The sequence below is a fragment of the Arachis stenosperma genome, chromosome 4 (genome assembly GCF_014773155.1).
Source record: "Arachis stenosperma cultivar V10309 chromosome 4, arast.V10309.gnm1.PFL2, whole genome shotgun sequence".
Taxonomy (NCBI): Eukaryota; Viridiplantae; Streptophyta; class Magnoliopsida; order Fabales; family Fabaceae; genus Arachis; species Arachis stenosperma.
The window spans coordinates 119,981,669-120,007,788 of NC_080380.1; the positions used below are offsets into that span (position 1 = coordinate 119,981,669).

At 30.1% G+C, this 26,120-nt stretch overlaps 1 protein-coding gene across 2 annotated transcripts; it reads left to right on the top strand.

Annotated features, from left to right (window-relative positions):
- The first annotated feature begins 1,524 nt into the window (after positions 1-1,524).
- On the top strand, positions 1,525-7,857 carry LOC130976592 (chlorophyll synthase, chloroplastic-like). 2 transcript variants are annotated; one of them, XR_009084714.1, is made up of 15 exons: positions 1,525-1,677; positions 1,865-1,900; positions 2,024-2,103; positions 2,433-2,520; positions 3,221-3,306; positions 3,415-3,501; positions 3,668-3,733; positions 3,845-3,928; positions 4,919-4,980; positions 5,592-5,667; positions 5,943-6,005; positions 6,127-6,204; positions 6,789-6,865; positions 7,183-7,230; positions 7,520-7,555. XR_009084714.1 is itself a non-coding variant. In XM_057901500.1 (15 exons), the coding sequence occupies exons 1-15, from the start codon at positions 1,557-1,559 to the stop codon at positions 7,580-7,582; spliced, it is 1,119 nt and encodes a 372-aa protein (XP_057757483.1). In that variant the 5' UTR covers positions 1,525-1,556; the 3' UTR covers positions 7,583-7,857. The 2 variants fall into 2 exon arrangements, 1 of the variants encoding a protein (XP_057757483.1); XM_057901500.1 differs by having other exon boundaries at positions 6,127-6,208; positions 7,520-7,857.
- The last annotated feature ends 18,263 nt before the right edge of the window (positions 7,858-26,120 follow it).

Below are 26,120 nucleotides of genomic sequence, written 5' to 3' on the forward strand. Positions count from 1 at the left end.
AGAAACAGAGGCGAGGACACAGGTGAAGATGAGTGAAGGAGAAAATTATTAAAAGGCGCAAGAGGAAGCAGCATAGTTGCAGACGACGGCGACGGTGATGGCAAGTCACATTTGATGCGGCTGATGGAAAAAGGGGGAGCTAGAGTAGTTACATTAATTTCATATAATGTATTTGGGCCGAAAGCTTTTAAGTCCAATGAAAAGCTTGTTTCTTTTTGATTTTTTTCCCCTTTATTCATGAGCAAGATTTGTGTTTTTTCGTATACCAAAAAAAAAAAAAAGTTATGTGTTTTTCTTTTGTTAATATTTATTTTTTTTATTATAAAGTATATTTATCTTTAAAATATTAATATAATAAATCTAATTTAAACTATATATTAAAAATTAAAAGATATAGGCTGCATTTTTTCAATTAGAAATTAAGATATATTATACTGACAAATATTTTTGTGTGTGTTTATTTTTAATATTTTATAACATGTAATATATAAAATTTATGCATATATAAATCTTGAAGTTAATTTTTAATATTTGACTATTTTTTATATTTAACTCGTGTTGTACTTATATAAAATTATGAGACTTTAGTTAGTATCTTACTTTTAATTTGTGTATTTTTTTAATTTTTATTAGAATATATTCATATTTAATTTATTTAATTTTTCAAATTATACTATTTGTTTATAAATTTAAATAAGATTATAAGACTTTAATTCATGTTATAATTTTATTATTAATGTAATTTTTGAATTTATGTTAGAATATATTTGTATTTTTGTGTGTGTATTTATTATTTTATAAATATTGGATTATTTTTGTTGAAACACGATTAAGTCTCTAAAACAATAAACTAAAAGCTAAAGTAGTTTGATGACCAATTTGATTTTTTGAGCCATTGCTTAAATATAAAGAATGTATTAATTAATACTTGAAATTAGTTTCTATATCTATTTGGTATCTCATCTATGTTTTAGTCTTTTCACTTTAAGAAAAGGGAAAAAAATTTTTAGAATTTGAACTTAAAACAATCAATCATAAGACTAAAATTTTATCATCTTAATTAATCTCACATTAAATATTATCAAAACACTAATTATTTTTAAACTATAACATAAGTAATATTAGAAAATATTATTTATTTATTATAGTCACCGTAGTTAAAAAATATTAAAAATTAATTTTTAAACAAATATTAATTATTTTTTAAAATTATTTTATTTATTTTAAAATTTAAATCCTAAATTCTAAATTATAAACACTAAATCCTAAATTTTAAAAAAAATTAGACTTAAACATAATGACGAATATCAACTAACTAAAATTGGATTACCTAAAATTTCTCATACAACAATTAATTCAACTAAAATATTTATTTCAGATGTACCTACCTACCCCAAAAAAAAAAAAAAAAACTTAGATTCAGGTCAACCTCAAAGACGTCCTTTCTATGAGAACATACATTGCCATCAAAAAGCCAAGTCCTTTCTCATTTGCTCTGTCTTTGTCTCTGTTTCAAAAGTCCAAACACAAAAAAAAACCTCGTACATAAATCTTCAATGGCGTCCCTACTCAAAATATTTTCGGTTTCACCAAGAACATCATTATCATCATCATCATCTACCACAACTGTTCATTCTCGACCTCCTCTTGCACCATTTTTCCCTCTCTCATTCACTAGTAAGTTAACTATTGAGATTCTCAAATTAAATACCCTTTTGGATTTTCTTTTATATTTCCTAAACCCAAGTTGCCAAATGATCCTGCATGCATCCGATGCATTGTTTATTTGTTTCTAAGAAGCCAAACATTGTTTAAAGGTTGCTCCTTTTTATGCTTTTGGTTGTTTGTATTGACATTATTGCAGGGAGGAGAATAGCCATTAGAGCAGCTGGAAATCAAGGTCATTTATTATAATTTTCTTAATTTATTTTTTTAAAAATGATTTCTTCTTGTTGTTCATTTCCCATTGTTTAGTACTATGTCTCACACATTTTATTTATTTTATATTTGGGGGTTTGAGCAGTTGATGAACCTAACCAACAAACTAAAACCGGTTCAAGCTTCAATCAACTTCTTGGTATTAAAGGAGCAGCCCAAGAAACTGTGAGTCAACCACATTGCAAATAATTTTCCTCATTCTCTTATTTAGATTTGTGATTTTTTTTTATATTTTAAATTACGCTGCCATACTTCGCATATAAATCTGAATATGTATCTTTTACAATCTGTCAGTGCCTGTTATTCTGTTAATGTGCACTAAGTTAGTATCAATCATTGGCATATCTATGAGTTCATTGCATTGTCAACGCAACAAGCTAAGTAATTCAATGGTGTAGATTTTATTAAAAAAAATAAAATAAAAAAATTGATATAGAAAAAATACTTCATAAAATCTACCCATTAGATCATTTAATGCATTCCATGTTGTGCAGAACAAATGTAAGGTTCGTCTTCAACTCACAAAACCTGTGACTTGGCCTCCATTAATTTGGGGGGTAGCTTGTGGTGCTGCTGCCTCTGGTAACTTCATCAATTTTACCATTACAATAATTAATTAAATGTTGCATGCGTGGTCATAACTAGGGAAGACAATAGATATCATGTCCCCTGCCCACGTTCCCTTTTAATTCTCCACGCGGGAGAGGCGAATACCTGCGGGTATCTACGAATATTAATCCTTAAAACTAAAAAAAATTAACACAACCATAGTATAATCCAATACAATTCAACCAAATTTATCATCTTACAACACAATCCAAAGACAAATTTTGTACAATCCACAAACACATAAAATCTCCAACCTACACAAAAAAGAAAATGAAATAGAAATAACCATCCGTACACCTAATGAAATGAACATCCGATATATTTATTGTTCACATTGTTCACCAATTTTGTTGGTTACCTATACTTTTCAAATAATATAACATATATAACCTTTATATATAAGTGAGGGTATTTTAATAAATTCACCCGTTGCGGGGATTTGGCGTCCTCATTTATTCGCAGGTCCCCGTTAAGCTCTCCATTGCGGGTACTACCCACAGGCCACAGGTACCCGCTTTGGCGTGTATTTTTGTCATCCCTAGTCATAATAAAGATTGGTCATACATATTTTATCCTAAGATCAAAGTTAGTGCTTTAGATTTTAATGCATTGAGACATTGACTATAAATTTAGCTATGTGATTTGAATCATTCAAATCTCTGATAATGTTAAGGAAATTTCCACTGGGATTTTGAGGATGTTGCTAAATCAATTGTGTGCATGATGATGTCTGGTCCATTTCTCATGGGATATACACAGGTACTGATAGATGTGATTGTTGTTCAATGTTTCCCTAGCTGCTATTATTGAATGTAACAAATAAATTGACTTGATGATGCTAAATTGTTGGGGTGTTCAATCTTTCAGACTATGAATGATTGGTATGACAGAGAAATTGATGCAATAAATGAACCTTACAGACCAATTCCTTCTGGAGCAATATCTGAGAATGAGGTCTGTTGTAAATTTCAAATTTTTTTAATTGTGAGAGATTAACTTGTCCGGTAGGTTAATTAAATTTTTTGTTACATACCTAAAGGCATTATTATTTTGTCAGTGACGAGACAAAAGATTTACTGTACTCTTATTGTGAGCATGTATTCTGCTAAAAACTGTGCAGGTAATAGCTCAAATATGGTTTCTGCTACTAGGAGGCCTAACCTTGGCTGGTATATTGGACATATGGGTGGGTGCAGTAGTACACATACAATATTAATAGTTCAATGATCCATCTCTTTTAAGTTGGTGTGAATTTATCTATGACAAGTTTGGGTTGCTAAAATGTTCTATTTTGCAGGCAGGGCATGCTTTTCCTACAATATTTGATCTTGCACTAGGTGGATCTCTGGTCTCTTATATATATTCTGCACCTCCTTTTAAGGTATTTTTTAAATTTCTAAACTTTTAATATCGTAAAATATACTTTTTATTCATAATATTTTCAAAAAATTTAAAAAGATTTATTATTAATTTTTAAATGTCAAGAATTAAATAACTTTTTTTTCTACAAATTTTATCTTTTATTATTCAAAATTTCAAAACTTTAACCCCAGCCCGAATTCTAATCCTTCGACTCCAAAATCCACCCCCCCCCCCCCCCCCCCGCCTGCCTAGTCCTCTCCCTACATTTGCCTTTGCCTCGCCCTCCTTTCTCAGCCATGACCCTCGCCTTCCTCGCCTTTGGACAATGTTTTTTTCCATTGTCCAAATGGAAGTTGGCTATTTGGAAAATTGTTAGAATGTTGTATATGACTGTTTATATTTGTGAAGTGTGGAAAAAACTGCAAGAAAATAAGTCATTTACAAATATAAATTCTATAGGATTGTTTTGAAAATACATTAAAGTTATAATTTAATAACTTTTAATTGGTACAACTTAAAAGTTTTAAACATACCGAGACCATCAAATTTCATGCTGAGTTAGTGTTTTAGAATAGAGGATGATTAAAGGGTAAAATTTGAAAAAAAAGGTTGACTAATTGTTATTTATAAAAAATTAACAAAAGATTATTTTTGAAACTTATCAAAGACATTAGGGACAAAATTAAAACAAATTAAATACTAAATATTTTTGAAACTCATTGTAGGGCCCCAAAAAAAAAACATTACGCTTTCTAGTAATATCTTCTGTTGACCAAAGAAAACATGGAAGACAAAAACAAGTTTTTCATCTATCTCAGGCATATTAATCCTTCTGTATATGTGCGGATTTTAAATAAAACATGTAATTTGGTACCCGATTTAGAAAGGTGAGTTTACAACTATATTGTCTTCCATGTCTTTTGTTTAAAGAAGATATTATTTCATCACTTGTTTCGTTTATCTTGTATTGTCATTTGTCTAAGCTTCACCAGTGTTCTAATTTTTCTAGTTAAAACGAAATGGATGGATAGGAAACCTGGCCCTTGGAGCAAGTTACATCAGTTTGCCATGGTGTGGTACATTTTTACTGTGCTAAGAGATCTAGTAGCCAGTTGCTATTGATTTAATTTATTTGGTTCTTTTTTTTTCAAGTTACTAAAATTCAGTGTTTTGGTATTTATCCATTGCATGCTGAAGTAGAGTTAGTTAGTTCTAAACATGAATGCTGCTTAGCTTATTTATTTTCAAGAAGAAGAGGCCAGGAGGTCATTATTTTTCGAAAAAAAATGCTATGTACACACCAAAAATCAATCACCGAATTCGCTACTATGTGTATTTATATATAAATACATATGTAATTTAACTTTTTTTCAAAGTGTATTTTGTATTCCAACATAATTTGGTGGCTAATTTTTTGTGTACACTTAATATGGTTGTTTTCAAAATTAAGAAATATAAAGGCTTGTTTAGTTTGAAAAACATTTTGTACTTTCATTTTTAAAATTTTATGAAGAAAAAAAAGTGAAAATTATAATAAAAATAATACATACAATTCTTTGTTTATTGTTTTTTACTCTATTTTGTTTTTGATAAAATCTTGAAAAATAAAACTAAAAAATGATCAATGTCACAAGTTATTACTACTAGTATGTGATTATTTCATCAATTTCTCTTACTAACAGGTTGGCTGGTCAGGCTTTGTTTGGGACTCTATCAGCAGATATAATTTTTCTCACACTATTATACAGCATAGCTGGAGTATGTACTACCATATATATATATATATATATAGGGTTAAGTTTTTGATCATGATAAAAATTAGTGATCTATAGTTTTTTAATTTCATTTATTTTACGAAATATTTTTACCAATCACACTAAAACTTTGCAAAACCAAAATTATAAATTGCTAATTTTAAATGACCAAGAATTTATTTGATCCTATATGAATTATGAAAATAAATATGTCAAATATATAGTATTGGTGATCCTTATAATATTATTGCTTAATTTCTGCATGACATATAATTGTAGTTTGGGGTTGGTATTGTCAATGACTTCAAAAGTGTGGAAGGGGACAGAGCTCATGGTCTTCAGGTATATATACTTATGCTCTGATTTTTATTCTGATTTCTTGACTTGACTTTATTAATTAGTTAGAATATGAACTTTTCTGATCTGTGTCTCAGAAATTTTATGATATACCTTTATGAAACAGTCTATTCCAGTTGCTTTTGGTGCTGAAACAGCAAAGTGGATATCTGTTGGGGCTATTGACATTACACAATTACTTATTGTTGGTACATTTTGATTCCTCTGTAGCTAAATTATGGATACGTGTTTTCATAATTATAGTCGTTATCGTATTTTATATGATATGTTAATAATTTATTATTTGATGTGATGTGCGTCTTAGAAAACAAGTCGCCACAATATTTGATTTAGTGGCGGTTGTATCAACAGTTGTTGGAAACTACCACAAAAACCGTTTTCGACATTAAGGACAATGTTCCACCAAGCGTCAACGAACTGGTTGGCTACGGTTTTAAACCGCCACAAAAACAAATTTCAACCATTGCAATATGTCAACTATGCTGTACTGAGTCTTAATATCGAATAGGTTTAAACGAAGTAAAATGTATGTATTTAGAATGGCATAATAACTTGATATCTTGAAAATTTAGGTCAAAATGTAAAACCTAACCTGAAAAATTCAGGTAGAATTGTGCTCGTTTCAGTTGCACATGCTGTAGCATCCCTAGCAGCAAACAAATTTTTGTGTGGAATGCGCATAATAATCTAGGACTAAAATTGAATTATTGAATTAGATTACATTAGTATATATTATTAACGACATTATTATACTATTCATGGTTGCAGGATATCTACTTGGGGCTGGTAAACCATATCACGCTTTGGCTTTACTCCTCTTGACAGTTCCACAAGTCATTTTTCAGGTAAAGTAACGACACATCACATGCATTTTTATAAAGGATTTCAAAATTATTCTTCTATTTTCTGGTCTTGATTCTATATTTTAATAATTGCGCATTTAAGATGTAATTGTTAATCATCATAGTTTCCTAGATATACCTCGTATGTGTGTGTTGACTTAGCTAGTAGCTAGCAATAGTCATGCTATAGTATAAACCTTTCAATAGAGTACATATTGTCCTTTAATTTGAAAAAATAAAAACAGAATACTTCACTCTTAAAAATATGAAAATTCCCTTCTAAGTACTAAATGATTAGCTTATTGCCTTTTGCCTCTCAGTTCCAGTACTTCCTCAAGGACCCTGAGAAATACGATGTTAAATATCAGGTACATGTTCACCACGTAAAACTTTGGTTGATACTATCTCTCTGTTTCTTAAATAAAATAGTTTAGACACATTTTCTTTATGTATGTTCTTATAAATTAGTTTTCTCTTTTTCAATTATCTATTATTGATCATTGAAAAAAAAATAATTGTTTGAAGAGGGGAGTTACATTTATATCAAATGAAATATATGTCTTATGGCTTTATATTGTTAAATAATTTTTTATATATGTATCATAAATTTCAATCATTTAACCGTTCAATCACATTATCTTATTTTAATGTTTGCAGGCTAGTGCACAGCCATTTCTGGTACTTGGCATGTTGGTGACTGCTCTTGCAAGTTGCCACTGATGATTAGTTAATGTACAAAAGTTACATAGGAAGCCAAGGAATTCATATAGATCGAATTAATAATTAGATGAAGAAGTGATATTATTAAGATAGGTGCATTCTAGTATATTTCATTTTTTTTTTGGTGCCGTTTAATTATTCTATGAGGTTTAATTAAGAAATGTCTTTCTAGGAAGCCTAACAAATTAAACACAATGTACTATTTTGACACAACGATTTCCTTTCACGTTTTTTAGAACTTACTGTCAGGAGGAAAGGAATATTACTTGTGTTAATTCTGGTATAACTGTGTAATTAACTAGTTTATAACTACTTTCCTCACTTGGATATATAAATCATATTTGTCCCTAACTATATATAATGTTGCTCTTGGCTGCTTCTTCATTCAAATTGGCTGCTTCTTATATATTCAGTGAGGAGATTTTCAACTAACATGAGAGTTTGGATGGTTGACTTGTTTTTTAAGTTAAGAGTGGAAGTTTATATAGAGGGCATCCATCTTTAGCAAGTGCTAACTTGACTGTTAATACAAAGTTCCATAGAAAAAGAATACAATTCAACTAGGTAAAATGGTACAATATTCAACTTTTTATTACAATAATTTAAAAAAAATAAAATAAACACATTTAAAAATTATGAATAGATTTAGTGTCTTTTAAAAATTAAATACATATTCAAAATACAAACTAAATAAAATTAAAATTTAAAATTTAAATTTTAAATTTCTATTTCAGATTTAATATATTTAATTATTAATATATTATAATTTAAATACATATCTAAAAATAAAATATTCAAAATTCAAAATTTTGATTTTAAAATTATAAAATAAACTTTAAACCATCTAATTATTAACTAAACCAATACAGTCACAAAAAAAAACCAATACAAAATACTCAAAGAAGTCATCCTCGGTGTACATGAAAAAACTCAAAAGCGCACGTCGAGAAGTCATCTTCCGCCGTCGTTCATCTGCGCCACCTTCCTCTTCCGCGCTCATCCTCGACGCTGCCTTCCTCCTTCTCGGTGCTCATTCACAACACCACATTCCCCTTCGTTAACACTCATCTTCGTCGCCGCCTTCCTCCTCCTCGTCGCCGTTCGTCTGCATCAACGTCGCCATGCTGAAAACTTACCTAAGGTTTGGATAGGTATCTGACACCATTATTTTTTTATTATTATTCTGTATAAGTTATTTATTTTTTTTGAAATAAAAAATCGAATAAGATGGCCTGAAGAGATTTTCATATATATTGCGATGTTAAATTATTTTTGTACGTGCAATTTCTGTATTTTGGAAGTGTTTCAAAAATATTTTCTGTATAACTTTATAATTTAGATGTGTTATAATTATTTTTTAATGTTTAAATTTAAATGTTAGATTTATAATTTTGAATGTGTTTCAAAAATATTTTATGTATAACTAAAACATTTTTTGTATAACTTCATAATTTTAGATGTGTTACAATTATTTTTTAATGTTTAAATTTAAATTTTAAATTTATGATTTTGGATGTGTTTTAAAAATATTTTTTGTATAACTTAAAATTTTAGATGTGTTACAATTAAAAAAAAACTACAATTGAAAATATTTTAGTTTGTGTATATAATTATATTCGATCATTCATCACTAGAAAGTCGTAAAACAGATCCTGTATTTTATCAAAGGTACAATAAGTAATGGATTAATTTTTTTCTAAATGCATTGACTTTGAATTCTTTTTTTTTTGCAGATACAAATTGGAATATTGTAGCAGAATAGAAGAAAGAAGAAAATCGTATTACAGAGAGAAGAAACGTAAGAGAAGGAAATAATAACTAACTATGAATTGGGTAGGAAGTGAGAGAAATTTTAGTTTTTAAATTTTAAATTAATTTTAATTATAAGAGAAAATTCCATTCCACTCTCCTACGAGATGCTAAAATGACACTCTCCTTCCCTCTATTTTATAAATGTACATTCTCCTCCCTTCTAACTTTTAAAAAACCTCTTCTTTAATCCATTTTAAACTTTTTATGTTGATTAATATTAACTTTATCTATTTTTTAAGAAAAAAAATTATTTTAAAAAAAATACCCATTTACAAAAATTTTATTTTTTATCATTAAATTTTGCTTACCAAAATACTCTTTAATAAATTTTTTTATTGATTAAATTGCATTTTTACCAAAATATTTTTTAAAAAATTAATAATTAAATTATTTTTTTCTAAGATACCTAGCCTTTAATAATTTTTTAATTATTAAATTTTAATTTTACTAAAATTTTTGTTAATAATTATTTTTATATTTACTATTAATTTTTTTATATCAATATATATTATTTTAACATTAAATAAAAAAATCTTACCATCGTTAATATGTATAACAATTAATATATATTGATATTGAGAAATAATCTTACTAAAATTTTTTATTTAATGTTAAAATAATATATACAGATATAAAAAAATTTATAATAAAATATAAAAAAAATTGTTAACAAAATTTTTAGTAAAATTATAATTTAATAATTAAAAAATTATTGAAGAGTATTTTAGAAAAAAAATAATATAATTATTAAATTTTTAAAAAATTTAATTTAATCAATAAAAGAATACTTTATTAAAAGATATTTTAGTAAGCAAAATTTAATGATAAAAAATAAATTTTTTATTAATGGATATTTTTTTAGAAAATAAATTTTTTCTTTAAAAATAGATAAATTTAACATTAGTTAACTTAAAAAGTTTAAAATGGATTAAAGAGGAGGTTTTTTAAAAGTTAGAAGGGAGCAGAATGTATATTTATAAAATAGAGAGGAGGGGAGTGTCATTTTAATATCTCGCAGAGGAGGAGAGTGGAATTTTCTCTAATTATAAATGTGTATCCTACAAAATAGGAATATATTTTAATTAAAAGATAATTAAATAATATTAAAGGTTGACCAAAGACTAAATTTTATTGTACAAGTAATATTTTTCGAAAGAATAATAGCTAGAATATGCACACTTAAATAACAATTAATGAGGCATATTCGATATCATTTTAATATTAATATTAAATATTAGAGCAATTTTAATAGAGTTAATTTTGTGTACTATTTTTTATTTTTAACCATAATCAAAATAATTTAAAATTAAAATTTATATTAAATATAATCTTTAAAATGATATTGAGATTAATAAGGAGATACGATATTATTTTAAAGAAAGATAAGTGATATCCTTCTAACGGTATAATTCATTAAACTTTTTGAATGAACATTGTAATATTATTATTGTAATATTGTTATGGTAACGTTACAATAAATACTCAATCATCATATACTCAAATCAATTACATCTACTCAATTTAAGGTCATTTTTCTCTTCAATTATTGATACAATTTTAATTTTTTTTTTCAATTTAAATCTTCACATCTTCAGAATTTTAATTTTTTATTTTCAAAATAATTAACAAATATTTAAATTTTAAATTAAAATAAACTAAGCATTAGAGTAACAAATCTAACATTAAATTTTATGATCCTAGAAGTGTTTGCCCTGTCTGAAATCTGATCCGAATTCAAAAAATATTTTGTCGAATTTCTATTTTTATCTGGTGTTATTTTTTAGTCGGGTTCAGACATATTTTGTCGGATTTCTATTTTTATCCGTTGTTATTTTCTGGTCGGATTCAGATTTTGCTTTGAATCATCCGTCGTGGCCCGAAGTTGCTTTTTACAATAAAAAATATATATTTAAATTAATTAATAATGTTATATTATACTTTTATAATTCAATTAATATTTTTTATATTATATGATATTATTTTTATTTTAAAATAATTTATTTTAATATAAATATCATATAACATTTGTTAAATTTATTTTTTAAAAGTAAAATTTTATTATTTTAATATATAAAATTGACAAATTTACATATACTAATATTCCATCGACCTTTTCATGTCACTTGAAATTGGGTCAAGGTAGACCTGTTGCTTTTTTAGGATCGAATTTGGGTCATGTTGTAGAATCCAAAATAAAATAAAGATGTTTTTAGTATTAAATAGTCTTAATTAATTAATAATAATAAAAATAACAACAATAATAATAATATTACAAAATTTTTATACACAAAAATATATAATTTATATTTATCAGAATTTATATATAAATTAATTTAATTTATATTTTTATTTTTCAAAATTTATATATAAATTAATAAAATTTATTTATTAAAAATAATTTAATATTTATATTAATCAAATAATAATAAAAATTATTAAATATTGCTAACTCAAAAAGTTTCTCATTACATATTTGACAGGTCCATTATCGAAGCCAGACTGTTTTATAAACAAAATTTAGAGTAAAAATATCATTTACATCCCGTATCTTTCATTTTTAATTATTTGCTAATTAGTGTATATAAAAATTAATTATTTAAATAAATTTATTTTTAGTTTTTATCAAATTGAAAGATATATTACTAGACTAAGGATTTGATGGTTCTAGAACGTTTGGACCATTAAATGGTCCCATAACAAAACATGTTTTTTAAGTTTTTTTACAGAAAAGCTCTGCATACAAGTCATTAGGGCTTGTATGCTTTACAAGTTCATTAACCAATAAACCCTCAAAACGCGCTGCAACCCTACGTCCAATACACGCGCTATATAACTACCAAATTTAAAAGATTTGTTTCCTTTTTTTGTTCTTCTTCTCGTTCTTCTTCTTCTGGTTCTTCTTCTTCTCGTTCTTCTCTCCTTATTTCTAGATTTGTTTCGTTCTTCGTTCTTCTCCTCGTTCTTCTTCTTCTCGTTCTTCTTCTTCTCGTTCTTCTCTCTTTTAACTCCAGCTTCGTTTTCTATCAATTTTTGTTTACTGAAATCAAAGTTTGGATTCGTTTTGAAGATAATGGTTGATTCAACGTCAGATTCTCAGCTGAATCAAGGTGAAGTGGATTATGAATTTGAATCTAACGAAGTTCCTGAGGTTTGATTTATTCTGAATTTTGTTGTAGTAATTTGTATAGCATTGTGTAGCTGAATAATTCGTGAACATTGACGGTCAAAATAATGCATGAAGATAAATCTGTGGATTGAATGTAATGTATTGGTTTTGATTAATTATCTGAAATTTATAGCAGACGCTCGGGTATAGATCAGATCTTTTTTAGGTGTATTTTTGCTAGAAGTGTGGGTGTATTTACAGTTTACTGCTTTTTCTGTTATTTTAACTGAGTTGTTGTTGTTCGGGTGTATTATATCAGACATGATTGGATGTGTTTTTAGTTTTTGACATGGTGTATTCTGCAGCCTGTGTATTTACCGTTTATGGCTTTTATTGTCATTTTAGTTGAGTTGTTGCGGTTCGGGTGTATCATATCAGACATGATTGGGTGTATTTATAGTTTTTGACATGGTGTATTCTGCAGCCTCTCTCTGTTGTTGATGACCAGTTTGTTCCCAAGGTTGGAATGACCTTTACCACCCTTGAAGATGCTGGAAAAGTTTACAGGAACTACGCCAAGGCTGTAGGGTTTTCTACAAGAGTTCGGATCACAAATAGGAAGGAAAACGAGATTAAGAACCAATTGATTACATGTAGCAGAGAGGGAAAATGGAAATCTAAAATATCTCAAACAGCACAGGAAACTAAGCATGTCCATTCGTCGTACAATAGAGAATAACGAGGAGGCTGGTATTAGACTAAGCAAAACTTACCAATCATTTCTTGCGGCTGCCAGGGGTCATCGCGAATTAAATTTTATTGAAAAGGATGTGAGGAATTACATTACGAGAGAAGTGCGAGAAGCGTGGGTGTGCTTAAAGACTCATTTGATAGGAATTGAAATGATTTTCTGCTGAATTTTGGTCTTGTGGACAACAAGTGGCTTTCAGGTAATGTTTGTTTAAAATCTGCAGCAGAGGTGTAAATTTAATTTTTTTCGAGTGTATTTATAGTCTGTGTTGGGGTGTATTCTGCAGATCTCTATGAAGACCGTCATATATGGGTTCCAATCTATCTGGATCACCACTTCTGGACAGGGATGAGAAGCACACAAAGGAGCGAGAGCATGCATTCTTTTGGGTGTAAAAGCAGTGTTCTTTTGGGTGTATTTCTGAATTTTCTTGTATTTCACATTTTACATATATATACATATATATACTTCAGAATCTTATTTTTATGTTATAAAATACTGTTTTTTTTACAACGGTTTAAGGGTTTTAGGTATTAGGGTTTAGGGTTTTAGAGTTTACGGTTTAGGTTTTAGGGTTTACGGGTTAGGGGTTAGGGTTTAGGTTTTAAGTGTTTAGGGTTCAGGATTTTAGGGATAAAGCATCAGGGGGATAGATTTTTGGGTGTATATTCAACTTTCTTTGGGTGTAAAAAATGACAGGTTATGGGTGTATATTTGGTTTGATGTTTTTCTTCATATTATAGTACCTGTAATTCATACATTTTGAATACAGCAGAGAGAGTTTAATTATTGAAAGAAATTTTACAATAAACTGGATTATAATTGGAAAATTTTTACAGCATGTGTTCAATTTGTTATAGGACTATATAACATTTACATTAATCAATGTCAATATCCTTAGAATCTATCTGACAATTTGGTGATGCACCCTTAGCGGCGGGATGTGCATCAGGCCACCAAATTCCTAACAATTGTTTTCTTCTCCTTGCTCATGTTTCTGAATTTCTCACTTAACAAATGTGTTGCACACTTAAGGTCTTTGGTTTGCTGTAAATAAAGCAAAATTATAGTCAGATATATTTCTATTATATAAAACTGATTTCATCTAAGACATATATTTGTTCTTACATTTTTTTCAGCTTGGTTTCTGCCTGTCATTTTTTCTGAAATGAAAAATACACCCATAGATATCAGTAAGATACACCCATAGATATGATTCAGATACACCCATAGATATGAGTCAGATACACCCATAGATATTAGTCAGATATCACTCAAACATGCATTAATATACAAGGTCAAGCAACATTAAAAGGTCAAGCAATATACACCCATGGACAAGCAAATATTAGAACAGTTGCAACTGTTGACTATATTACAATATATCAGTTCAGAAATATACACCCAACAAATTATGCTATATACACCCAATAAAATACTCAATATACACCCACCAAATCACGCAATATACTCCCAAAAATCAGTTACCAAAAGAACTAGAACACCAAGAATAGTAACACCTAGAACAACTAAGAAGAACAGAATAACCTAGAAGCAAGAATAACAGTAAAACCTAGAACAAGTAGAACATTAAAAACTGTAAAATGAGACCTAGAACAAGAAGAACAGTAAAACCTAGAAGAACGTAGAAGAACAGTAAAACCTAGTTCGAAATCTGGAAAATATACAGGAATGGTAATGTAACGTACCTTGAGTATTATAGCTTTGTTTTCTCTGGAGATTCTTGATCGAGAGTTTTATGGAAGGGTTGCGTTTTCTCTGAATGGCTTTGAGAAGTGGAAGAAGTGGAAGAGTCTGCCATTAAGGGGCGGTTTACGCGAAGAGAAGCGTAACCGTTTGAGTGGGAGCGCGTGAATGTTACGCTCCATTCAATATAATTAGTGTGCGTGTGGAATGTTTGTGGGCTGGGAGCTTGTAACACTTGTAAGGCCTTATTGCTTGTATGTGTAGCAGGCCCGGTTTTTTTAATAACTGTTAAATAGTATTTTTTTCTAATTTGAATTACAAATTAACCCCATATATTATATTTAATTATAAAAACTATTTTTTATTTTATAAATTATTATTTTATCATTCATCTATTATGTTTATTAACAATCAAAATAAAAAACAATAATAAATTAGATCTTCCATTGATCGTAATAAAATTTTTGGCCATTCCAATCGATTAAAAGTTTATATTTGATCAGTGACGTTCATTCAGGGCTTTGAAATCATGTTTCTTTAAAAATCAATCGATTGGATTATTAAAACAATAGATTGAATTTCAGGTTTCCCATAACTCAATCGATTGGACTATAGGTTATCACAAAACAATCGATTGAAAATTGCAAGGCAGCATGGTTTTCGCAAAAATCAATCGATTGGTCATATTACCCAATCGATTGAACGATGACTAAAATGTGAATTTTTTAAAATTCAATCGATTGCTTATACTACCTAATCGATTGAATGCTTCAAAACAACCCACCTCACAATTCAATTGATTGGTTGTGTTACCCAATCGATTGAAGTCATCAAAACAATATGAATTTGCCTAATTCAATCGATTGGTTGTGTTACCCAATCGATTGAAAGCTTTTACAATTTTTCTCTATTTCTATGCACTATAGAGATATTTTAGTTTAAAAACTCATATTTTTATGATGAAGTAATGTCATTTTCATTTATTATTTCAACAACAATGCCATACAAATTTTATGTCTTGTGAATTATATTTTATTTTATATAATTAATTTATGTAAAAAATTCCATATTTTTTTATTTGTTTGCATTCTATTTTGTTCTTTTCATTTGTTCAAGATTTGACCTCTACATTGAATTTTGACTAGAAAAAAAAATACCATGCAATATATATCAAAATATTTTAATAATCTGTTCATATATTTCTAAGACATATATGAAGTATATATATATTACAAATTTTTAATCAATTCTTCCTAGATTAACAATGGAAGCCATCTTTCTAATCCTCCATTAGAGCGATAGTACTTTTAGCCTTATCATCTTTAGATTTTACAGTTTCCTCAGGAGGCACATGATCCGTTATTTCCTCATTGTAAAGCTCTAATAATGTTACTTTCATGTTGTGCTCTGCATTCTGAGCCTCCAATATATCAAACATCTGTTTCACAGCTCCAGAGATGACACTAGCATCACTCGGCAATTTGCCATTCTACACAATGAAGAGCACAGAAAGATAATTCGATTTCAATACAAAATATTTGAGCAGACATAAAAAGCAATTAAAACAAGAGAATATTGAATATCTCCTGTACCGCCGATATCCCCTGCACTACCGGTACTTTCAGTTGGGGGTGTTTGATATGAATTTCTGAAAAAGGAGGAACATTTCAAGCAACGAATTCCCTGTAAAAAATAAGAACATTCATTACCAGCCAATACATGATTTCAAAAAAGGGTAAGTCAAGAGACATTATAACTACCCAGGCATCGAGTCATAAGCTTGCACCACTCTCTCATGATACATAAAGAGATTGATACATGATTCTAATGGTGGGATTGAATAATTGGTGATGGATTATTGATAAACCACTATTTTATGATTTATATTGTGTTTAATTGAGTGGTTTTTATCAAATTCTTGCCCACTTATTTATATGATTTGCATGACTTTACAATTCCTTCCTAGTTTAGTTCTATGGTTGAAAACTTGCTTCCTAGAGATCTTTTAATTACGTATTTTAATTCCCCTTTACACCATTCGATGCTGTGATCCGTGTGTTAAGTGTTTCAGGTTTCATAGGGCAGGAATGGCTTAGAGAATGGAGAGGAAGCTTGCAAAAATGGAAGGAACATAAGAAATTAAGGAGATGACCAGCGAACACCGACGCGGACGCATGGCTCACGCGACCGCGTGAAATGGAGAAAACCGCAGTGACGCGTTCGCGTGCCTGACGCGAACGCGTGTATTGGAGTCTGCACAACTTAAGGACTTTAACTAAAAGTGCTAGGTGGGAGATAACCCACCATGGTATAATCGTTCTTTCTCAATCTTAGTTTTATTTTACTTTGTTTTCTTCTCAGTTTTATTTTATCCTATTTTTATTAGTGTTCATTCATCATGTCAGCATCTGCATTAGCATTCTGCATTTTGCATATAAAAAAATACATGTGACGCGTAAGCGTCGCTGACGTGTTCGCGTTACAAGTGCATTAGGAAGAAAAGAAACGTGAACAAAAAGTCACGCGAAAGCGTGGCTGGAGGCGTGCCTCAGGCACAAATACGCCCACGCGACCGCATCGCTGACGCGTTCGTGTCGTTTGCGAAATAGCCTCCCACGCGTCCGCGTCACCCACGCGAATGCGTGGTCCTGTAAAATCGACATTAATGGATGCATGACAGAGAGTTATGATGGAGTAGGGCTGGACTCGTGCTAGAAGCACAAGCCCTACCACGCGAACGCGTGCCTCACACGTCCGCATCGCTTTTCAAAAATGGCCATTTACGCGATCGCGTTACACATGCGAGCGCATCACCCAGATTTTTGGCAAAATGAGTTTGAAACAGAGAGTTGCACGAACGCGAGGCTGCACTCGTGCCAATCGCACAAATTAGGCCACACGATCGCGTGACTCACGCGACCGTGTCACCTGACCTTATCGGACACCACGCGACCGCGTCACTCACGCATCCACATCGCCTGCGCCGCACAACTTATCCAGATCAGCGCCAATTATCTTATCTTTTCTTTTCTAATCCTAATTTCTTCTATCTTTTCTTCTTTCTTCTTTCTTTCTTACTTTATCTCTTTAACTTTTCATCCCCCTTCATTTTCATTCTATTTTACTTAATTTATTTGCATATTTCATTCATCGCATTTTAATTTTGTGCATATTTTTCTTTTCTTTTCTAAATTTATTATTTTTCCATTGGTGTTACTTGTTCATATTCAACTGTTGCATCTTTTCTGGTATTATTTTGGTGCTCAGTGACTTGTTTTACACTGTGGGTAATATTATTTAAGTCAATGCTAATCTTTTATGATACTTGTATTAATTTTACATTGACATGAATTTATATTGTCTTTCATTACCCACACTCCTTCCCTTTGTTGCAAATTTTGCACCACTGGTATGCCATGTGCTTCTATCGTTTTCTCACTTGCATGTTGTAGCTACCATATAATTGAGATCCTCATTATTTGGCATTATCCCACCCAGACTTTATTTATTTTCTTATCTTTATTTCTGGGTTACTTTTTCTTCTTTTTCCTCTTCTTTCAGACTGGCCACCAAGAAAAGGAAAAAAGAAACTTCTATATGGGACAACAGACAAGTCCATCTGCATAATCTCTAGAGAAAAGCATCAGTTGTAGCAGCCCATCCACCTGCACATCTCAGCATGCACCGAGGACGGTGCAATCTTTAAGTGTGGAGAGGTCGATACCGATCTCCATGGGTTAGTTATTTTCTTCTCAACACTAATATTTTATTTTATTTAGTACATTGTTGTATTTGCATGTTGCATTGCATGTTTGTTTGATTTTATGCATTTAGCTACTGCCTATTTAAAGTAATGAGTTTCTTTTTAAGACCCTATTTTTGAAAAAAAAAATTTCACTAATTTAAATCAAAACTTTTTGTGTTAAATTTGTTTGAAGTTGTACGTGGAACATGATTTTTGAGCCAAAGAACACACAACCCGTGAGATTTTGAGCTTATTTATATGGTTACATTATTTAACCATAATATTTTATTCTTGTGTATTTTTCTTCTCTATGATTGTAATCTTTACTTTGTTCCGTTCTATATGTCCATTGTTTAGTATATTTACATGCTTGCATATGATTGAGGCCATATTTGATTATTAACTCACTTATCCCAAATAAGTCCACCCTTTTATGTCACCCTTGTTAGCCACCTTGAGCTTTTTAATCCCTTTTTGTTCTATAACCACATCACTAGCCTTAAGCAGAAAAATAATTAATTACCCCAAATTGAATCTTTGGCTAGCTTAAGATAGAGATTGTGCATCAAATAAGTGTGGGGAAACTGTGGGAACATGGGTTAATAAGGGAATGTATCATGTTTCTAATTTATTTTAATATTGGGAATTTGAGAACCTACTCATGTAAAATCAGAAAAAAAATATTAAAAATCTATGTGCATTGATAAGTTATGTTTCAAAAAAAAAGTAAGTGAATAAGGGGATAAAATTACCCCAATGTTAAGCTTTAATAAAGATCAATGCACAAGTGATAAAAGTAAAGAAATATAAAAAATTTGGTACATGAATATGGGAATTATACAAAGTGGGAATTATGGGTAGCTAGGTGTGACTTTTAGAATTACATAGAGAGTGTGTGTGTATGTTAGGTGAAAGCTTAGATTAGTCAAAGATTCATATTACAGCTCACTTGGCCATACATGTATCCTTACCTTTACCTCAGCCCCACTACAACCCTAAAAAGACCTTATGATGTTTGCATTGGTATACTAAATATTTGTTGATTGGGTAGATGAAGAACAATGTTGAGAAAGCATGACTAAGGAAGAGTAGAGTGATTGACCCTAGACACTTGAGAGTTAGAGTAATATACACTACCAGTAAGGGTTCAGTGCTTGATTCTATGTTCCCTGCTTTCATGAGCTATCTTCTTACAAGTTTACTTACTTTTTATTGTACAATTTGAATTAGTGGAATTTGGTTTGTATTTGTCTTGGAGAACTTGTTTGCTTTTAACCACGTAGATAGAAACGTCTTAGCATGTAGTTGCATTCATATTCATAGGTTGCATTGCATGAGTCTTGCTTTTTCCCTACTCATTTATTTTATCTCCTTAAGCTAAGCCTGATGACATGCTAATGTTTAAGTATGGGGAGGTTGATAAACCACTATTTTATGGTTTATATTGTGTTTAATTGAGTGATTTTTATCAAATTCTTGCCCACTTATTCATATGATTTGCATGACTTTACAATTCCTTCCTAGTTTAGTTCTATGGTTGAAAACTTGCTTTCTAGAGATCTTTTAATTACGTATTTTAATTCTCCTTTATACCATTCGATGCCGTGATCCGTGTGTTAAGTGTTTCAGGCTTCATTGGGCAGGAATGTCTTAGAGAATGGAGAGGAAGCTTGCAAAAAATAGAAGGAACACAAGAAACTAAGGAGATGACCAGCGAACACCGACGCAGACGCAAGGCTCAGCGACCGCGTGAAATGGAAAAAACCACAGTGACGCGTTCGCGTGTCTGACATGAACGCGTGTATTGGAGTCTGCACAGACGACGCGAATGCGTGGACGACGCATACACGTGGCAAGGAAAACGCTGAATGACGCGTACGCGTGACCGACGTGTACGCGTCACATGCGCGATCTGCAGAAAATTCAAGAAGCGCAGGGGACGATTTTAGGCCACGTTTTGACCCAGTTTTCGGCCCAGAAACACAGAATAAAGCCAGAGAACATGCATAGACTCAAGGGATATTGAGCATAAGCTGATAATTCATAATTTTAGGATTAGATGTAGTTTTTAGAGAGAGAGGCTCTCTCCTCTCTCTTAGGATTTAGGATTAGGATTAGGATTTAGGATTTCTATTAGGATTAGGCTATGATTTCTTCATTCCAAGTTCAATGTTCCTTTACTTTGATTTCTCTTCTACTTTTATTTATTCTATTACTTGATTTATGAATTCTCATGTTTAATTTGATTTTCTATTTATTGCAATTTGAGGTATTTCATATTTATGATTTTAATTTAGCTTTTTACACTCTTAGCTTTGGTTGAGTAATTAGTAACACTTGAGTTATTAAACTCAGCTGTTGATTGAAATTAGAATTCTCTGCTGATTAATTTGTACTCCAATAACTCTAGTCTTTCCATAGGAGTTGACTAGGTCTTGAGGATCAAATTAATTAGTCCGCTTGACTTTTCTTTATTTAGTAAGGGTTAACTAAAGTGGGAGTAGAATCCAATTCTCATCACACCTGATAAGGATAACTAGGATAGGACTTCAATTTCTCATACCTTGCCAAGAGATTTTCTTAATTATTAATTTATTTTTCTCGTCATTTAAATTACTTGTTCCTTATTTCAAAAACCCAAAAATATACTTTTTTCATAACCAATAATAAATCATACTTCCCTGCAATTTCTTGAGAAGACTACCCGAGGTTTAAATACTTTGGTTATAAATTTTATTGGGTTTGCTTAAGTGACAACCAAGACTTTTGAACGAAAGGATCTCTGTTGGTTTAGAAACTATACTTACAACGCGATTATATTTGTGAATTCCTTTACCGATAGAAATCCGTTCGTCAATTATTCACCAATTTATAATGTTAATATTAAAGAAAAAATAAGATTAGAGTATCTAAGTCAAAATAAAGTCTTAAAAATTGAATATAGAATTTTAAAGTTAAGATAGATGATAATAATTTATAAAAACGATAAGAAAATTGAAAATGACGTAGTTCACAACCAATCAATTGAATTGGGCAAATTCATATTGCTTTGATGACTTCAATCGATTGGGTAACACAACCAATCGATTGAATTGTGAGACCTCAAGTTGCTTTAGAGCATTCAATGGATTGGGTAGTATAAGAAATCGATTGAATTTCAAAAAACCAACATTTTAGTCGTTCAATCGATTGGGTAATATGACCAATCGATTGATTTTTGCGAAAACCATGTTGCCTTGCAATTTTCAATCGATTGTTTTATGATAACCTGTAGTCCAATCGATTGAGTTATGGAAAACCTTAAATTCAATCGATTGTTTTGATAATCAAATCGATTGATTTTCAAATAAACACGATTTCACATCCCTGACAAACGTCAGGGATCAAATATAAACTTTTAATCGATTAGAATGACCAAAAAGTTTATTACGATTAATGGAAAATCTAATTCATTATTGTTTTTTATTTTGATTGTTAATAAACATAAATAGATGAATGATAAAATAGTAATTTATAAAATAAAAAATAGTTTATATAATTAAATAAAATATATGAAATTAATTTGTAATTAAAATTAGAAAAAATTTATTTAACAGTTTTTAAAAAATATTTAAAAAATATGTTTTATTATAGAACTATTTAATGTTCTAAACGTTTTAAGACCATCGAATCCAGTGCCATATTACTCTAACTGGTATAATTCAGCGCACTTGCACTGAAAACAATAATGCACGTGTCACGATATTTTAACTTTACAATGATATCATTGTGTGTCTTTAACTCTTAATTCACCTTTAATCACATTTGTTTTTACATGTCAATGCATGTAACGAGTCATGATTATACTATTTCACACGCAATACAACCATATTTACCCCTAATTATATATAAATTATGTTGCTCTTGGCTGCTTCTTGATTCAAATTGGTCGATATGATGCTTCTTCAGAAAGTTTTCAGCTACGATAGAAATTTGGATGGTTGTTGACTTGTTCTTTTAACTTATGTAAAGTGGAAGTTTATATAAAGGACATCCATGTTTAGCAAGTGCTAACTTAAGTTAATATAAAGTTCCATGAAGAAAGAATATCGGATTTAGAATATGCACACTTAAATAACAATTAATTAGGCATATTAGATACCATTTTAATATTAATATTAAATATTAGAACAATTTTAATAGAATTAATTTTAGGTATTATTTTTTATTTTTAACCAAAATTAAAATAATTTAAAATTAAAATTTATATTAGATATTATTTTTAAAATAATATTGAGATCAATAAAGTAATATCGTATTATTTTAAAGAAAGATAAGTGATATACTGATAATTGTATAATTCATTAAACTCACTGAATAAATATTATAATATTATTATTAAAACATTTATAAGAAATACTCAATCAAAATATACTTAAATCAATTAAATATACTCAATTGTACTCTTGTATTTTATTACTCTATTTTTTATTATTTTTTATCAATTTAATAAAAAAAATCAAAATCGATTTGATGTAATTTTATTTCAATTTAAATCTTCACATCTCCAGAATTCTAATTTTTTTAATTTTAAAGTAATTAAAAAGTATTTAAATTTAAATTAAAATAAAACTAAGTATTAGAATAACAAATCTCATGCTAAATTGTAAATCAAATTTTATGATATATGATTTTAGGAGTGTTCAAGATACGCTTTGGCTCAAAACCTATGGCCTATACCCGAGACATATTTTGTCGGGTTTGAATTTTCATTTTTTGGTCTGGTGTTGTTTTTTGGTTAAATTCGAGTTTTGTTTTGGGTCACCTGACTCAGCCAAAATTACTTTTTATAATAAAAACTATATTTGAGTTAATTAATAAAGTTATATTATACTTTTGTAATTCAATTAATATTTTTTATATTATACAATATTATTTTGTTTTAAAATAATTTTTTTGATATAAATATCATATAATATTTGTTAAATTTATTTTTTAAAATTATTATTTTAATATATAAAATTTATAAACTTGTACATACTAATGTTCTATCGGATCGATCAAACTTGGTTTCTTTTCGGATCACTTTGGGTTTGGGTCTACTTAAACCCGACCCATGAACACCTTTATACAATTCCACACATATTTATGGAGCATTTTATAGAATCCAAACAAAATTAAAAAAGATGTTTTTAATATTTAAAAGTTTAGTTTAATTAATTAATAATAATTATTAATATTATTGTTTTGTCGATTTTTAGCAAATCGATAGTGGTTCGATATCTCGTGCTGGGAGCGAAACCTACTCCTCATTGCAGGTACCAGTTATCTAAAAGTGTATCAAAGTGTCTTCGATTAGATGGCGTTTGGGATAAAAGGTAAAATAAAATTTAGAAATCAATGAAGGAAATTAATGAATAAAGTTTTTGAAAAGAAAATATACTGGAAACAGAAAAGTTTGCGTTGAAACTTAAAAGAAAAGCAATAAAAAACGCCTATGACTGGGTCAAGGGGCTTTGACATGAAAACTAAAAGTGCAGAAATGCAAATTGGACATTGAAAGTAAAAAGCACTTGAAAGATAAACTTGCTTGAAAGATAAAATTTACAAGAAAATAAATTGAAAGAAGAAAATGTGGAAGGAACCCTATAGAAAAGTGACTCGATCGCAGACTCAGGAATTTTCTTGAGATGTGAGTGTACTTGAGTGTTTTTCTAAGTTAAAGTTCCAACCTTTATTCCCAAAAACTTTCTAGTATTTATAATCTACTTTTTGTAGCTGACAATTAATTACAATCAATTACAAAATCACAGCCTTGAATGCATACTCCTTAGTAACCGTTCCGCTTCTTGGCTATAAACGTTTCCCATAATTTCCTCGCGTGATAAAAACGTTTGACTTCTCCACTACCATAACTGTTCGATCCACTTATTCGAATATCACGTTTGATTATGTATCTCGAATATCTTGTTCGATTAAGCCTATTCGATTTAATAAAGTAAATGTAATCGAATCCGCGTCGATAACCTCCAGCCCATGCTTGCACGCGTATCTTTTCGAAAACTGTCTATGTCTCTGACCTCTCTATTGCTTCGAACCAGCTTACCTTTATCGAAAATATTTTTCGATCAACAAATTGCCCTCTTGGATTAATGTGCTTGCTTTCGATAACATTATTAGAAGATGAAACACTTAATCCAAATTCAAATTTCAATCTCTTAACTCAGTAATAATTACTATTTAACCCCCATTAATACTGATTCACTCGACACGTTTCTCGAGACTTACACTTTCTCTCTCTCCACCACTTTGCCTACAGTAATCCTCTTAAAATTCAACATTCTCACCTTTATTCAACTTTTCTCGAACCCTTGCTTTCTAAATTTCTCTTGTCTCAAGATCTCTCGCATAACCTTTATCCTTTCAAGAACTTCCTTTTACTCTATAATGGCCGCTTCCGCTTCTCATGCTGCTGCCCAAGACAAGGGTAAAGGTCACGTTGTAGTGCCATCAGCTCCACCTGCCCTTCATATACTAAATCAAGTCAATGATGAAATCATTGATGACCCACAGCTTCAAACTAATGATACCAAAATCCTAATCCCTTTCACAGTAGGGGGAGATACCCACTGTTTCCTTGGGCCCGTCGAACCCTTGGAGAAGGTGAACAAAAAAACATCTTTCTTCCCTAGTGCTGAAGGGAAAGATTTGCTAATTAACCAAGCCCTTAATATCTCTTTTTTCATTGATAAAAAATCCTTTAGAAATAACCCAAAGATTAATCTTAAAGGGTCCGATTTTACAGCCTGGTATTAGCGCCTCGCCCCGACAAAGACCGCTGACTGGAGGGCTCTGGGGATCCAGAAACTATTACGGCTTTCTCACTTCTCGCCTTCAGAACATGGGTGCAGAAGGCACTACTGTTACAAATGACGAGCACATAGCTTTCCTGTTTTATTGGCTGAATGCGATCATTTTTTGCTCTCGAAGCGTTCAAATGTCAAAACTTTTTCATTCATTGGCTGCTCTGCTTCATGAAGGAAAAAGTCTTAATTTGGCCAAACTTCTTCTAGGGCATATTTTTGAAGAGCTTGGTCAATTCGTTCATTGTCTCCGAGAAAATAGTATAATCAGTACAGGTGGTCCTCTCTGGCTTCTCCAATTGTGGCTTAATGCCATTTTCAAAAAAATTATGACAAAGCCTGGAGGTGGTGGTACTGATAAACAGCATATCGAAGGCTTTCGATTAGCTAATTACAAGCCCAACTTCCCAAATACACAATCGGATGAAGACCCATTCTGGGCTGTTTTTTTCCTCTTCCATTCCTGTAAAGATTTCTACAATGAAGATCTCAATTTGCTCCTTTTTTGCGTCGAAATTGTGGTTCTGCGTGGCTCAATCGTTTACTCTTCCCAAACGATACAGAGGAAAATGAAC